At 35.2% G+C, this 16,312-nt stretch overlaps 1 protein-coding gene across 4 annotated transcripts; it reads right to left on the bottom strand.

Annotated features, from left to right (window-relative positions):
• Positions 1-4,510: 4,510 nt before the first annotated feature.
• LOC133299597 (probable purine permease 5) lies at positions 4,511-7,542 on the bottom strand. Of its 4 annotated transcripts, none has more exons than XM_061499067.1 (3): positions 7,440-7,507; positions 6,951-6,991; positions 4,511-5,827 (listed from the first exon to the last, which is right to left on the bottom strand). In XM_061499067.1, the coding sequence occupies exon 3, from the start codon at positions 5,817-5,819 to the stop codon at positions 4,761-4,763; it is 1,059 nt and encodes a 352-aa protein (XP_061355051.1). In that variant the 5' UTR covers positions 5,820-5,827; positions 6,951-6,991; positions 7,440-7,507; the 3' UTR covers positions 4,511-4,760. The 4 variants fall into 4 exon arrangements, with proteins under 4 accessions (XP_061355051.1, XP_061355050.1, XP_061355049.1 ...); XM_061499066.1 differs by having other exon boundaries at positions 4,511-5,824; positions 7,440-7,467; XM_061499065.1 differs by lacking the exon at positions 6,951-6,991 and having other exon boundaries at positions 4,511-5,824; positions 7,440-7,542.
• Between the last annotated feature and the right edge of the window lie 8,770 nt (positions 7,543-16,312).

Below are 16,312 nucleotides of genomic sequence, written 5' to 3' on the forward strand. Positions count from 1 at the left end.
TATAACATATTATCAACATACACCTCCAACCACTACCCCCAAGGGGCATGGTGGAGCACACATGGGGACTAACCCCAGTACCAAGAGATCACCTGACGGAAGCTCCTTCTCTAGGTAGCTCCAAAGAAAAACACCACTAAGCTTGATCCAACAAGAAATGCCTGCATATAGGTCATTCCCATATCAATTATAATCACATAACCACATCAACCAAGTTACTCAAGCATTCATGAATTTTTTTACATAAATATTTACCACAATCCTTTTGGTCAAGGACCAAAGACAACCCACCAAGCTCACTGTTCCAAGTTCACGTCTGTGGGAGACAACCTACAATGATCACACAAAGATCATCAACACAATGGTGCAACCAATCAAAATACAAAGCACCAAAGTCCCCCCCCCCCCCCACACACACACATGCATAGGTTCGGCCAAATGGCCCAAAATTAATAAACTATGTTCTTAATTTTATTTCAAGGTTCCTATGGCTTCACAAGCTCAACCCAACACCCATTCAATCCCTTAACTCCATTCAATCCCATCACAACACCATTTTCCCCAATTTACCTCATTAAGGCTGAAATGCACACACACACATCTAATTATTTTTCTTCCAATTCAACTACATCACACCAACACATATCCTATTTAAACTTAGCTCGAAGCCTCAAAATACCAATTGCATGACTTTTACATCATCCAACCTTATATCCCTTCACATGACTGAAATCTACATGGATGCATACTCAAGGGTTTTCAATTCAATTCAACACTTCCACACATCATACAATCCTATACATACAAATATTCCACAACTCAATTACACAATCCTACAACATGTCAATTTCACAAAGTCATGCATACCAACATCAAAATTACCTAAGTTACCAATATTTTTCACCAATAATTTTTATGAGCTTAATCACTATAAAACATCATTCTAAGCCACTTTTATCTAATGTATATTTTCAATTTGAGCTCTCTAACCATATCAATCCAAGCATGCAAGCCCTAGGTCTTCAATTTTAAATCCAATGAATCAACCAATTAAAAGTGTGGAAACTTACTCACAAGCAAGACCTAGGACTCCTACACACAATACTCAAGCATTGGAGGATCAATCAACTCCAAAAACACCAAATCTCCTCACTTGGCTGCGGACTTGGGTGTGGTTTTCTCCCAAATCAATGAGTTTCAAGCCTTAAAACTACCATGGTTGTGTTTAGAATGTCCTTTACTTAAAGCTTGATGTAGGACTTTGTTGATTTTGAGTGAGTATTGATGGAGTTTGGAGGGAAAGAAAATTTGAAGCAAAACTTGGTCACTCACTCATAGAGGCTGCAGGTTTGATGAAGAATGAGGGAGGAAAGTGATGCATGAATAGTGCCAAGCACATGTGGCTTAAGTCACTTAAGTGGAGTGGGTCCCACCGCCACCTCACGCGATTTAAATTAATTCGAATCTCCCTCTTAATCCACTAAACGTCCATTGATTCCTAGATTAATTAGAAACTCCAATTTATAACATTAACCAATTTCCTTTAATTGTCCTTGGTCAGATGAATCCGGAGTTTCCGGTCGTTCGGAGAGTTCACAGTTTTAAGCTGTTATACGCGTTGTGGGTACGCTTCCCCAAAAACCCCAATTTCAATTAGTTTTCATCAGAAATCATATTTCCTAGTCTTATGTACCATTTATAACTTATTTCCAAACCTAAAGCTCAAAATTCATTCGTCACGCTTTACGGTGCAGCTGTACCGCAGTATTTTTACCCGGTAAAAACATTATTCATCATTTTTTAGAAACTTGCCTAACCACTCAATTTTTCGTTCTGAATCCATTTTCATGGTTAGTTTTTCCATTTGAGACATTCTACTCAATTTTTCTTTCCTAGGGTTACGTGTTTGGCAAATTATCGTTTTACCCTTCGTATGTATTTTGACCCAAAACTCAGGATTTTCACTAATCCTACCCCTTAATCCATATTTTACATATAATTATATGATTTAGAAATACGAGGTGTTATACGAGACATGCAAGGAGGGAGGTCCAAGGGATTTTTCTCACTTTCCATGGTTTAATCACTTGTTCAAGGTCATCTACCAAGCTACCCATTCACTCATATGACAACCATCAAGCCCATATAAAATTTAACAACATTAATCAATAAAAACCTACACAAGGCCGTAGGGTTCCTCATCAAGGGTCCAAGGATTTTTCAACCAATTCACATGTATTACACACTCCTCTAACCTTACCATTTATGATTTAAACAATCCACAATCCAATTACATCATTCCTCAATAACTTGTTTAACAAGAAATCTATGTTCATCTAACCAAAATTTTGCCATAGTTAAGAATTCTTGTGGCCTTAAAATTTTATTTGATTTTCTTCAACAAGACACTATTACAAGCAATAATCATCAAAAGCCACATGGTTAGCCAATATCTCTAACTACCTCAACCCACATACACATTCAAAAGTTCATCTATTTTATGATCTCTACAAAAATTCAACGAGAGTTGGAATTCTTACCACCAATGGTCTTCAAATGATCCTGGAATAGGTTTTCAACCAATTAATCAAGCCAAGTGAGCTCCAAAGCTACCCATTTACACTATGAGGTTGTGACCTTCAAGGAGGAGTCACTCATCACACAAAGCTCCCCATAAGATGCACTCAAGATGAAAGTCGATCGCAAGAGTGAGATGAACAACTTTAATGACAAAAGTTAAGCCTAAAAGTGCCTAGAAATGGACCTAGGGTTTCAAGCTCCTTTCTTTCCACTAATAATGGTGGAATTTCGAAATTTGGAGAAGGGGGGGCTGTGGTGGCTGCTACCAGGAGAGAGAGAGAGGGTTCCAATTTGTTAAGACAAATTTTTAACATTCATCAAAATCCATTAGATATACTTTTACAGATGAATCCAAAGTTTCCTTGTAATTTGGTGAAATTATAATTTTACCCCAATTTGTGCACTATTGACACGTTTTCCCAAAAACCCTCAAAAATCACCAAATAATTTCACTAATTATTTTTCTTGATTCTAAATGCCTCTTTCAACATATATCCAATCCTAGATCAGTAATCTCGTTTCTGGATTAGACGGTGAAATTTACTTTGCGGTATTTTATCCTATAAAAATCACTATTCATCAAATTTTCAGAAACTTGCCTATCCACTCCAAATTTCATTTTGAATCCATTTTCAGTTTTATTTTCATCAAATAAGGTCTAATTTTACCATTTCACATATTAAGGTTACGTATTTGCCAAATTACCATTTTACCCTTCATGTGTATTTTCACCCGGATTTCAGAATTTTCACTAAATAAACCCTCTAACCCACAATTAAACTTTTAATATTGGATTTGAAATATATGAGATGTTATACAAAGTTTCTTCCTTTGTTGAATTGGTCTTCTTTAATTGGGCCTTATGTTACTTGCAAAGAGCAATTTAGCTCGTTAAGCTCATGAGAAAAAAAAAATCAACTAAAATACTCCCAGTACTACTCTAATCAACATTCATTGATTGCTGCATCCCAATTTATCAGTTAAGTGCTTCGGGGAATAAACATGGAAGAAAACAGTAATCTTAACAGCAAAAGGAGAAGTTTAAGGAGCATTGAGATAATCAAATGAATCTCAAATTTTGAGAACCATCAATGCTCAGTATAGCTATTTCAATTCAAAAGTTTGACCTTTTAAACAATTACCAAACTTAAAAATTCGTAACACAAACAAATTACTTCTTGTGATAACTAAACTCTATTATGGTGATTTCAAAACCAAAAAATGTAATTTTAATGGAAATAGTATTTCTACTGTAGGTAAGTTTTTTACGGTGACCCCTAAAACTACATTGTTTCATGCTTAAACAATAAAAAAAGATTGCATGGGAACATGAAGGTCGTGGGAGAAAGTGTTGAGGGTCCCTGAAAAGCGAAGAAAGACTGTGCCAGGGAACATGGACCACAATGCGAGGAGCAATATGTTTGCTAGTGCTCCGAATTTATACCTCATTTAGCCAACACGCTCGAATCTGAAGTTTCTCTTTTTGTAATCAGAAGAAGGAGTGATTCGTCATCCTTCATTTCTTGGATCCAAATTTGAATCGAATTGGTTAGGTTGAGATGTAAAAATGGGTTTAACTTCTTTTGTGTCTGAGTGGTGGGTGTTGCTATGTTGGCTTCATCGATTCATGAAAAGGAATGACAATTGAGAGAGAAAGAGAATGAGGGAGAAACAAGGATTTTCTGTTATTATTACATGTTTTTTATTAAGTATGTGTATGAAACGGTATAGTTTTAGAGGCCACCGGAAATAACCTTACCTACAATCACCGTAGAAATACTATTCCCAATTTTAATATACTCAAATATTATTGTCATAAACCAACTCTCCTAAAAATTTAAGTTATTAAACAAATACACATCATGATTTTATATTACATCTTTAACACGCTTTCTCGTACAAAAATCTTTTGAACTTGAAGCATTGACAATATACAAATCCACTTATCTTTTGCTAAAATTTAACTTTTTATAACAATGGGAATGACAAGAGTTGAACTCTAGACCATTTTGATCATACCATGTCATAATCCCAAATACTGAAGCTATTAGGTAAAAGTCGCGTTAATGATTTTACATGAATAATTTATATTACATTCCTATAACATTTATTGCCTCACAATTTAACCTTAGAACTTTTGAAGAGAGGATATGTATGGACGGGAGTCTAGAGCCACATTCTTATGATGATTTATAACCCATAGAACTGCCATAAATATATGAGCCAAATCCCCAAAAGGTAATCACCAGGGAGAGGATCTTGAAACCACTCATTGGGTCACGTAGGAGGATAACAGCTGCAATGCTTGTTATGGGTGTTCTTACTGCATTAAGTACACCTGCTAGAACAGTAGAAGCCAAGAAAATTACAGCAGTGCCCCCCAGCACCCCCAACTGAAAAGTGATTGCACTCCATATGAGAACAAGATAATAAGCAGCTCTACCACCTTTGAAAGTGGTAGCCTCAGATGCCATTCCTTGAAAATCACCACTTACAATCATCCCTACAGTGGTAAACAGAAATGCAAATAGTGAGACCATGACTTGCTGTTCCAAAACAACAATGAAGGATCTTCTTCCCAGTAACTTCACAAAAACAAGTTCAGAGAGAGCAAAAATAAGCCCATGAAGAGCAGATCCCAAAATATCCCATACGAGTCCCATGATGTATTCCTTGTCACTGATATTATCATATCTGTCTGAATTTGAATCCAAGGCAATGATGGTCAATCCAGCAGTAATGACAAAAATAGCATTTATTATTGAAGCATTTACATTGTTCTTCACAAGAAGGTATCCAAAAAGTGCTGAAAACACAAGGGATGAAGATGCCACAAGCGAGGCAGTAGATGCAGGGAGGTAAGCATAGGCATAAGCATACAGGAGGTTGTCAGCAGCACTTAGGAAACCCAAAATGATATAAGATACACTGAGTTTCAAGTTCAGAGGGGTAGGAAAGGTTTTACCAATGAAGTATGAAGGAAACAACATTAAGACAGTTAAAGGCCATCCAGCAACAGCCACCCAAGATATGATCCACTTGCTCTGGCCACCATTAGCATAATAAACACGAGACAGAATGCTGGACGCAGGAAATGCCACAAGCATTGCTATGATGCTGAGAACAAGAAGTATCCAATAAGGGATTGGCTTTTTTTTGTATGCTTCAGTGACCATATTTGTAAATTTGGAAATCTGACCCCCGAGTGAATCTGAGGAAACTGATGGTTCTGCCTCCATAGATTCTGCTGTAACAATATCATCAACAAGAACTCATTGATTAATTGCTCGTAGGACATTTGCTGGATAAAAAATTGGAAAGCTGTGATACTTTTTTATTTTTTATAAAAAAAAAAAAAGGATTGAAATTGTAACCTGTCATAAACTACCCAAATCCCTCACCACTAACCTTTTGTAACCCCTTGAAATTGAAACCTCTTGTAAACTACCAAAATCGGTAAAAAAGTATACTTCGAAGATAAGCAATTCTTCTCAAGAGACAACACAGACAGGGAGTTTCATCCTTGGAACAAATAGTTGAATAACTAAATCAGATAATTTATGATTTCGGAAAGCATGGATTCTATAAAACACAATGCTTTGCTCCTCGTACACTTAACAATGGTTCAGCTCAATGACTCATGCATTGAGCGATTAACACATAGAAAATGCCAATTTCTAATATAACGAGGAAAGCTTGTGCAGCATCCCTACTCAAAGGTATATATGCAGGACTATCTAGGCTTGAGCTGTTGAGCATCACTCGTTTGCATCATAAGCAAATTAGGAAACAATGGGATTTAATCTGACCTTTTTTTGATTTAGTAAACAAATTTGACTCAATGAAATCTTCTTAAAAAAAATATTATATTATATATTTGAGCTGCCTGGGATCATCAATTCTTGTACTAATATGAATTGAAGGAAGATCTAAAATCACAAAGGTATGCATAAAATGAGAGTCGATTGTACACAGTGAGTGAAGAACTACAAGTCTACAACAATAATTATAAAGAATATAGCAGAAGTTGGCCACCATGGCAAAGCTATGATTGTTGGTAAGTGGGGAATTTGGGTAGATATTGTAGGCTCATGTCCTAATAAGTGATAACAAAACACAATTTACCTAAACAAAGAAAAACCACAACGTGAGATAGTTGGAGATCTGTAAGGTGTCTCAGAAGAAGGTAAAATCCAAGTCTTCATTGCAGAACTACGTCATCATATTAGGGCTAGCTCAGTTATTGTTCTTTACTTTTCACCATGTATTTTTACACAAAATACCCCTCTATTTATGTAAGAACAGGAACTCATTTCTACTTCAGTAAAAAGGCTTTCACTTATATCCACAAACACCAGTGATTCACTAACCTGTTTCAAAATGTTTGTCTCAGATCCAACGAATTCTGCATCTGCATGTTATTTCCAAGTTTCCACAAGACCCCACATTTAAGTGATGAATAAAAAACAAAAAGTAGAAAAAGTTCTAATTCATATTTCATAATTCTAGCTTCCCATTTTGCCCAATTCAAGAATTTGACTAATTTATAACAACACCAAATTAAAAAAAATGTCAATGCAGCCGCAAATGGAATCTAACGACTATCCCTGGTTGCATAGGAAACAAAAAAATAAATAATAAATTCAGACAAAAAAAAAATTCACAAAAGCAACCCAACAACAACACCAGAGTGTTCTGCAAACTTGATAATGTAGAATCTGTAATTTCTCCAGAGATAACCAGAAACTAAAAAATAAAAAATTATAAAATAAAAAATTAAGAAAATAAAAGGAGACTTTCTCGAAGTAGTTATAACTGGTGAAAAATAAAATAAAATAAAGAAACTGGGGACAACAAACCAGGTTCAAGCAGAGGCTCCGACAGCATGACACTCGCCTTCGGAGAATAAAAGGTTGTGCGTTGTATGAGTGTGTCAGTGCAAGTTCACGCAATTGAGAAAATGACTAAGATATTATGATATGTTTTGTACTGTTGTAGAATGTCATTGGCCGAAAATAAAATATCGTAAGAGTGTGGTTTCATTTGTTGACAGCCACTAGGTTTGTGTGACTAGGGGAAAGCCTAAGATGTAGCAGTAGTAGAACATGTCTACTTTTTTTTTTTTTCTTTCAATAAACTATAAATTTGTCTCCTTTAGGGATACATTAATTATGACAACAAATACCTTAATTTCTGAAAATACAAAAGCTGTATTTTAATTATGACAAAAACTTTTGATGGATGCATATTTTAGTTATATTAGTTATTTTTGACGACTAATATGTATAGTAATTAAAGGATTAATATAATTGACGTTTATGATTTGTAAGGATTGTGATACAAAAAAAATTGGGATTTTTTTTAAATAAAAAAATTCATGTGAAGAAAGATTCTAACAATTCTGTCCAAAAATAATTAATTACAGTAAAAAGACGATGATGATCTCAAACAATTTGGATCTTAAATTATCATTTAAAAAAATTACTAGTCATTATTTGTGACCTGAATTTTGTATGATCAATCACAAGGAAAAAAAATTCAAAACAGATTCTCATTATTTTAAGGTTCAAAAAAGTCACTATATTCAATGACCATTTACAGTTAAATTATATATAGCTTCTTAATATAGATTTATGAATTTAAATTCGAATCATGCCATTGTCTAAAATAAAATAAAAAATCAGACTACTTACAAGCTCTTGGCTGAATGGCATTTGGCATATGATGAGTTAGAGAGGAGGGAATTTCGATTTTCCCATGTTTTGCGGGACACGAAAGCGCTCGTGGTTCTAAAATAAAGTGGAAGCCTCCGCTACATTTAATTGGACTGAATAAAACAAACAAATAAATATTAGATAAGTGCGAAAATTCAATTTGCGGATCATTTGTTTTTCTGTTAATTATTTCTTCTCCTTTTTGTGGATGTTACTTCATGATTCTTTTTTGGCTTTTTATTTTTTCTCTTCTCTCTTGATGGTGCGCCCACATAATAACAGAGCATTCTTAGCAAATGAGTATTGTTCAGAATTTTTAATTGCCTCTCCTTTTCATCGTACTAGAAAACCCTCAACCGTTGAAATTTACATTTTTTCTTATAAAATATTAAAGGAATACTGTATAATAAATGCAAGTCATTAGATCTTGAAGTAATGGCACGGTTCGATTCAAGTGGATCTTATTCAATATGTAGTGGCAGGCGATCTCTATAGAGGAGTTGGTGGCAAGGGTGGCCCATCACTAATGCAATATGCAGAGGCTTTGAAGTTTAAGGAGTGAGATATGTGTATCCAGTAAAAAGCTAGGGTTCATGAAGTGTGCATTTGTGGTCTTTAACTGTAAATGGACCAGCGGGCTTAATAGGAGTTTATGGTTTGATCTATATCATGTCAGACTCAGTCTATTACATATAATTAAATAAAATAGACTCAGACTTCAAAAAAAAAAGTCTATTTAGAAAGCAAGGCTTTGATTTTTAAATATAGGTCAAACTAGACTTATAATTTGGGCCTACACAAGGCTAACAAACTAAGGCAAACCTAAAGTATTTTACACAGGCCTAATTTATTTAAGCTGAAGCATATCTCGACCTAGCCTATTTACACCACCCCTATCTATAACCCTTTATATATAGGTACGGTTCACCACTTTACCTGAGAGTGATAGTATTTGGGTATGACAAAAATCTTGTAATGGATAACGCCCTTTATTTCAAGATTTGTATTTTGAATTAGAGAAGTCTTGCCCTAATCTTCTAGAGCCAGTGGGACCCGTTATGTTGGTCCATAAAGTTGGCACGAGCTCTTCGAGCTCAAGGTGATAAGATGTTGAATCATGATTGTCGTGGTGCCTCAACTGACTATTGGTTTCTCCCAAGCTCTTCAGGAAGGTTACACCTTTACACATGACATTTTTCTATTGCTTAAACATAATGGTAGCTAATGGTTCCACATCAATTCACTTAATGAAGTAGTCTACTGCTATGATCAACCACTTCAACTGCCCTTCAGGGGTGAGGGGTGAGAATGTCCACTCCCCACTTGTAGAACGGTCAGGGTGTTGTGTTTATAGTGAGCTCTTCTGGTGATGTGTTGTAGATTTTAGAATGCTTTTAGCACTTCTTACACTTTTTGACATGTATTTTGGCGTTGGTCTCAATGGTAGGTTAGTAATATCCTACCTGAAGTTATTTTCTTTCTAGGGACTTGTTAATAATGAATGGGTTATACTCATAAGAAGGGTGAATTGTTGTAACTTGTTTCCAAAAAGCCTTTGCCGCTTAACCCAAAATCAATCAAATCAATGGAATTTGATCAAGAACAATTTCTAAACCTTATATACCCTTAAAACCTTATTGAATCAAAGTCTAAAAAGCAAAAGAAAGAAAGAATAAAATGCGAAAATTAAATAGTTTAAGGATTAGTAGATCAAACATCGTGATTTATCCTGGTTCACCCTCAAACCTCACGAGGGCTACGTCAAGACTATCGTCGCATGTTCACTAACTTTAGGACTTCCAATCGGTCTCTAAAAGACTGAAATACAATGGAGTTTTTCAATCTCTTAACGTATACTCCCATAGGATCTCTAAAAGACTGAAATACAATGGATTTTTCAATCTCTCAACCTATACACCTATAGGATCTCTCCCTTCACCAAAACTAACTTACTATACAAATTTTAATCAAAACATATTGAAGGCACCCTTTCCTCAGTCCAATAAAAATAGAAAATCAATAGAAATGAAAAATAATAATAATTCAAGAGCCTTGTCTCTCAAGTATGCCAAAATGCCTTTCAATGATGATCACTATGAATTATTTGTCATCTGATATAAACTGGGTGTAATTTGTGCTTAAACCCTCAATCCATGTTTATATAGGAGCCTAATGGATTTAATAGCAACGTTGGAGATCGAAATCCTAAATTTTAGCTTTCTATTACAGATTTACTCGGGTAAATCACGAAGAGTTACGCGAGTAAATTATTCATTAGCAATTACTCAGGATAGTCACTTTTTGTTACTCTGATAAGTGTCCTGTATTACTCTGATAAACTATAGAATAGAAGTGCCTATTAATGCAATTTTTGATCCAACTAAACTTATGACACCTCATGATTCTAAATCATATAATTATATTTAAAATATGAATTAAAGGGTAGGATTAGTGAGAATCCTGAATTCGGATTCAAAATACGTAAAAATAGTAAAACGGTAATTTGCCAAACATGCAACCCTAAAAAAGGAAATTTGAGTAGAAGGTCTCAAATGCAAAAAAATAACCTTGGAAATGGATTCAGAATGAAAAATGGAGTCGTTAGGCAAGTTTCTGGAAATTTGATTAATAGTGTTTTCACCGGGTAAAAATACGGCGGTATAATTGCACCGTAAAGCGTGCCGAATGAACTTTGAGCTCTAGATTTGGAAATAAGTTATAAATGGTACATAGGACTAGGAATTATGATTTCTGATTGAAATTGATTGGAATTAGGGTTTTTGAGAAAACGTGCCCACAGAGCACATAACAGCTTAAAACTGTTATTTAACCGAACGACCGAAAAACTCCGGATTCATCTGATCAAGGGAAATTAAAGGACATCTGTGAATTTTAAAATTTTAAGTTTTTAAATAGTCTAGGAATTAATGGATGTTTAGTGGATTAAGCGGGAGATTTGAATTAATTTGAATCGCATGAGGTGGCGGTGGGATCCACCTCTCTTAACTGAGCTTAAGACACATGCACTATTCACCATCTTCTCCACAAACTCTTTTAAACCCGCGGCTTCATTAAAAAAAGGGAGAATTTTGTGAAGCTTTGTTCTTCCACTTCCATCCATCAAAATCCACAAGGTTCCACACCAATCTTCAAGTAAATGGCATTCTAAACCCAACCATGGTATTCCCAACCCATGAAACTCGCTAGATTTGGAGAAAAAGGTGACCCATCTCCACAGTTTTGGTGAGGAGAGTTGATGTTCTTGGAGTTGTTTGATCCTCCATTGCTTGGGTATTGTCTGGAGGAGTCTCAGGCTTTGATTGTGGGTAAGTAAGTTTCCACACTTTTCATTGGTTAATTTGATGGATTGATTTTCATGAACCTAGGGTTTGCATGTATGGATTGATGTGGTTGGGGACCTCAAATTGAAAATGTGTATTAGATAAAAGTGTCTTAGAATAATGTTTTATGTTGATTGAGCTCATAAAAATTATTGGTGAAAAGTTTGATAACTTAGGCAATTTTATTATTGTATGCATGACTTTGTGAAATGGAAGTGTCGTGGGATTGTGTAATTGAGTTGGAGAGTAATTTTATGAGTTAATTATAGAATTAAATGATGTGTGAAAGTGTTAAAATGAATTAAAAATCCCTTGGTATGCATGCTTGTTGAATTCGGCCAAGTGAGGGAAAATAAGGATGGATGATGTAAAATTCATGTAATTGGTGTTGTGAGGCTTGGAGCTAAGTTTAAATAGGTTGAATGTATTGTGATGCAAAAGGATTAGAATTGAAACCCTTGGACGGGCCTAAGTGTGAGATTGGCCTAGAAGAGGAAATTTGGGAAAGTTGGTGTTGAGTGATAATTGAATGGGATTAAGGATTCACGAATGCTTGAATAATCAAGTGTACAATGTTGTGTGGTTCTAATTGAAATGAGAATAACATGTATGTAGGAATTTCTGGTTGGACCAAGCTCAATGGTACCTTGCATTGGAGTTACCTAGAGAGGCAGCTTCAACAAGGTAATCCTTTGGTATTGGGGTTAATCCCCGTTTGTGCTCCATCATGCCCCTTGGGGGTAAAGGTTGGAGATGTACATTGATGATGTGTTATAACATGCTCATGCATATATGTATGTATATTGGGTACATAGGATGTATCGTGTCTCTGCCAGTAGATAGTTGCCTTCGGGTGTTACAGACTTCCACTGGATAAGTCTCAGTGAGGGAGTTTCAGTTGACCTGGGGTCATGGAGTTGTTATCCGTTGAGGAGCACTCTGTTAGTATATGGATGTCCTAGAGACAATCTTTTAATTAGATTAGGACATATGTGGACCTTTGTATTGTCGCAAATAAATAAAAGCACTATTTATCCTGTTTCATATTTTGTCTCAATATTACTGTTAATATTTTATATGAGTAACTGGATAAACCCCTTGGAATAAAATAGGTATCTCTTGAGTATCTGTGATGAGATCACGATCATGAGGATTCAAGGATACTGGATATTTGTTCCTAATTTTATGTTCCTAGTCTAGAGACACTGAGAATGGGGATCAGTGATCTCGGGTAAGACTAGCACGACTTATCTACTTGTATTCGGATGCAAGGTAAAGACCTCATGAGCTACAGATATGGAGATGTCTTAGCTAAAGTCATGGGTTGATCTATAAGGGTATAGCTCGCACTGAACAGACCCGCAAAAGAGACTCTATGAAGAAATCTCACAGAGAGTATCATTAGAGTAGTCTCTTTATATTTGGGTATGTCTTTCCTTAGACCAGAAGTTATTACCTAGACTGTGTTCTAGAAGGTATGCTTTGACTGTATACCTCGTCTGCCTGAAACATGGAGACTCATAGGTATACTGTTGGGCTTGTCCTGTAAGAGCACAGGGCTCGGGTGATAAGCTGAAGGAATTCGTCAAATCTCTGTGAGAGATTAGGTTATCTGTAAACCAGAGAAATCGGGATGACATTTACAGGGACTCGGGAATCTATGCATAGTAAAAGAGATCATGAGATGATCTGCCTTTAGAGTCAATAAATTGAAGATTCCCTATTTCGAATAAAGCTTACCCTAAATCGCAAGGGTTGATACGCTTCCTTACCCTAGGTTTTATGGGAAGGTAACCGAGACGAAAAGAAATACATACGACAACCAAATATGTGTAATAGGATGATCAAGTCATTAATCTAACTAGCTCTGGGGCAACAAAGCATTGCTAGTGCTCTGTGTTGTCATTAAATGGGTTGTGGGCTTGTTGGGCCCGAGCCCATTTATGTCAGTGGCTATGTTGGACCTAATGGGTCACACACTAACACCTTAATGTCATGATGATATAGCATTAAAGGTATTGGGCCTAATAATGGTTGTTAGCCCAAGATGAAGTTTGGAAGCCCACCTAAGAGGGAGAGGGCGCATGGTATTATTAATGGGCTTGGATGGTCCAAGACATTACTAATTAATTTAATTAGTTAAATTAATTATCAAATATTTAAATTTTGAATTTGAAATTTGAATTTTGAATTTGAACTTTGAAATTCGAATTTTGAATTTGAAATTTGAAATTTGAATTTTGAATTTTGAATTTGAATTTTGAATTTTGAATTTTGAATTTTGAATTTTGAATTTGAAATTTGAATTTGAATTTGAATTTTGAATTTGAATTTTGAATTTTGAAATTTGAATTTTGAAATTTGAATTTGAATTTGAATTTAGAATTTAAATGTTTGAACGTTTGAATTTAAATGTTTGAATTCAAATTTGAATTGGCTATGAAAAGTTGTTTCAAAACAAAAGGATAAGATGAGATCTTGTTGGAACAAATCCCTTGTATCAAGAGAAGATCTATGGAGATCTCTAAGAGCTTATTTGGGGCGCCATTTTGGTGGGAGATGATTGTCATCTTGTCAAACCAACAAGCTCCAATCAGATTTGGTTGTTGAGAGAATCAGTGAGCTAGTTGGTTCAAACTTGAATGCAACAGCTCAAATGTATCTGGACCCTTTTTGGGCTGAATAGGGGCACATGAATTGGTGGTCATATGATGACCATTGGTTCAGAATTTTGACTAGATAAAGACCTAGTCTTATGAGGATTCAAAGGGGAGGTTGTTGAGATTTTTGAATTGCAACAACTCCACCTTTGTCTCACTCACTTGTGCGCCACTTTCATTATAAGTAAAGTAAAAATTCTGATTTGATACACTAATTCTCTACCTCTCTTGTGCGCCTAGTTGGTGAGTTCCTCCTTAAGGTTTTTCAAAATAACCTAGCCAATTCTTTTATATACCATTCCCACTCTTGTGAAGTTTTCATGCTGGAGACTTCACTCTTCTAAACACATATACCTAGCCTCCTTCTTCACCTATTGAGCGCATAGCAAGCCTCTCTATGGTGGTCAATTGGTGGCTTTCAAGAAAGCGTTCTTGCATCTTGACGTGGGTGGTGTGGAATAACGTTGGAGGGTTTGAACCCTTCAAACCTAACACTGATTGTCTTGGAGTTTTGAACTCACAAACAAAGGTAACATCACATGCCATAAAGCATGATTCTTGATTGCATATGTAATTTTGCATATTAAAAATTTTATTTTTCCCTCTCACATGCTACGGCCTTCAAGGCCATTTTACTTTCAAGTGGTATCAGAGCCAGGTTGCTTTACCATCGGCGGGTGATGGTACTTTGTTTGTGAAATTAATTTTCTCACGGTCAAAAGGTCTATTTGTTAAAGATTAATTCTTTGCATGTGGATTTTTTTATGAACATGTTTAATATGATTATAGTGTTCATATATCTACATGACCTCATGGTTTTGTTTGTTTTGATTCTTTGTGAAAGTTTTCAAAAGAAACATTTTTTTGAAAAGGGAATATGATTCTGCCATGATGTGAATATTCAAATGCATTATTTTCTCCATGATTTTATTTAATAAATGTTTTGTATGTGATGATGTATAGTTCGGCCATATAAGTTATGGTTGAATAAATGGTTTAATTTTTGTAATCTTTGAGAAAGATTTGACAAAGATTTGAATTATGCATAAAGATGCAAAATTCGACCATTGGGAGAAAATTGGAAAATTTTTGAATTTCGATTCTTGTTTTGATATTTTAATTGTTAAATTATCAAAATATATGTGAGGAAATATTTATATAATATTTAATATTATGTGCTTGCAAGCTGTTTAAATTTTCAGGTGCAATTTGGAAGGGGATGGTCATGGTGCCCCAAATTCGAATTTCAAATTTCAAATTAATGTGTAATTTTGCTCTATTTTAATTAGAGTTTTAATTTGAATTTTGTATTTTGTATTTTTATTATTTGTCCCTCCAAAGATGTTTTGGAGTTTCTTTGATTATATGTAATTAGAGAATTAGGCTAGTGGCGTATAGACGACGAGGAGCCGATGCTTGAGAAGGAAGATGGACAAATGCACGAGCACCATGACCATCTCAAATAAAATTGTTTTATATGCATGTATGCCTTTATGTTTTGAACGACTAGTATGCATGAATTGGACAAATCGCGTTTGTATGTATTATTATGCATGTCCAATTACGACTAGTGTAATCCGATAGATGTTTGACATAGGATAACGACTAGCATGATAATAATATAAATGCGTTTGATGAGACCTAATAAACCCCAAATAAAAGGAACCCTTAAAGGAATAAATTATTAAGCATATGATTACCTCCCACCACCAATATTACTGGAACCTCCTCTATATAGTGGTGCTCCACAACTCAGTTGGGACCCACTGTTTCGTTGAGTAAGAGTAGTATTAGAAGTGTTAGACACTTAGGGTGCTGGTTAATACTTAATTGAGACATAAGTTGCAGGCTCAGCCGGGTTTATGTGCTTAGGGTAATAATGCTAGGTTGGTTGCATGAGATGCACCACTAAGTGACAAGGAGTTGTCTACCTAATGTTAAGAGAGGGTATGAGATACTGTTGATGAGGATCAACCCATTATTTAAATTAATCTTGCGATCACAGACGGAGTTAAAA

The sequence above is a fragment of the Gastrolobium bilobum genome, unplaced genomic scaffold (assembly GCF_033153095.1).
Source record: "Gastrolobium bilobum isolate Gb01-03AN ecotype WA unplaced genomic scaffold, APGP_CSIRO_Gbil_v1 utg21774, whole genome shotgun sequence".
Lineage (NCBI taxonomy): Eukaryota > Viridiplantae > Streptophyta > Magnoliopsida > Fabales > Fabaceae > Gastrolobium > Gastrolobium bilobum.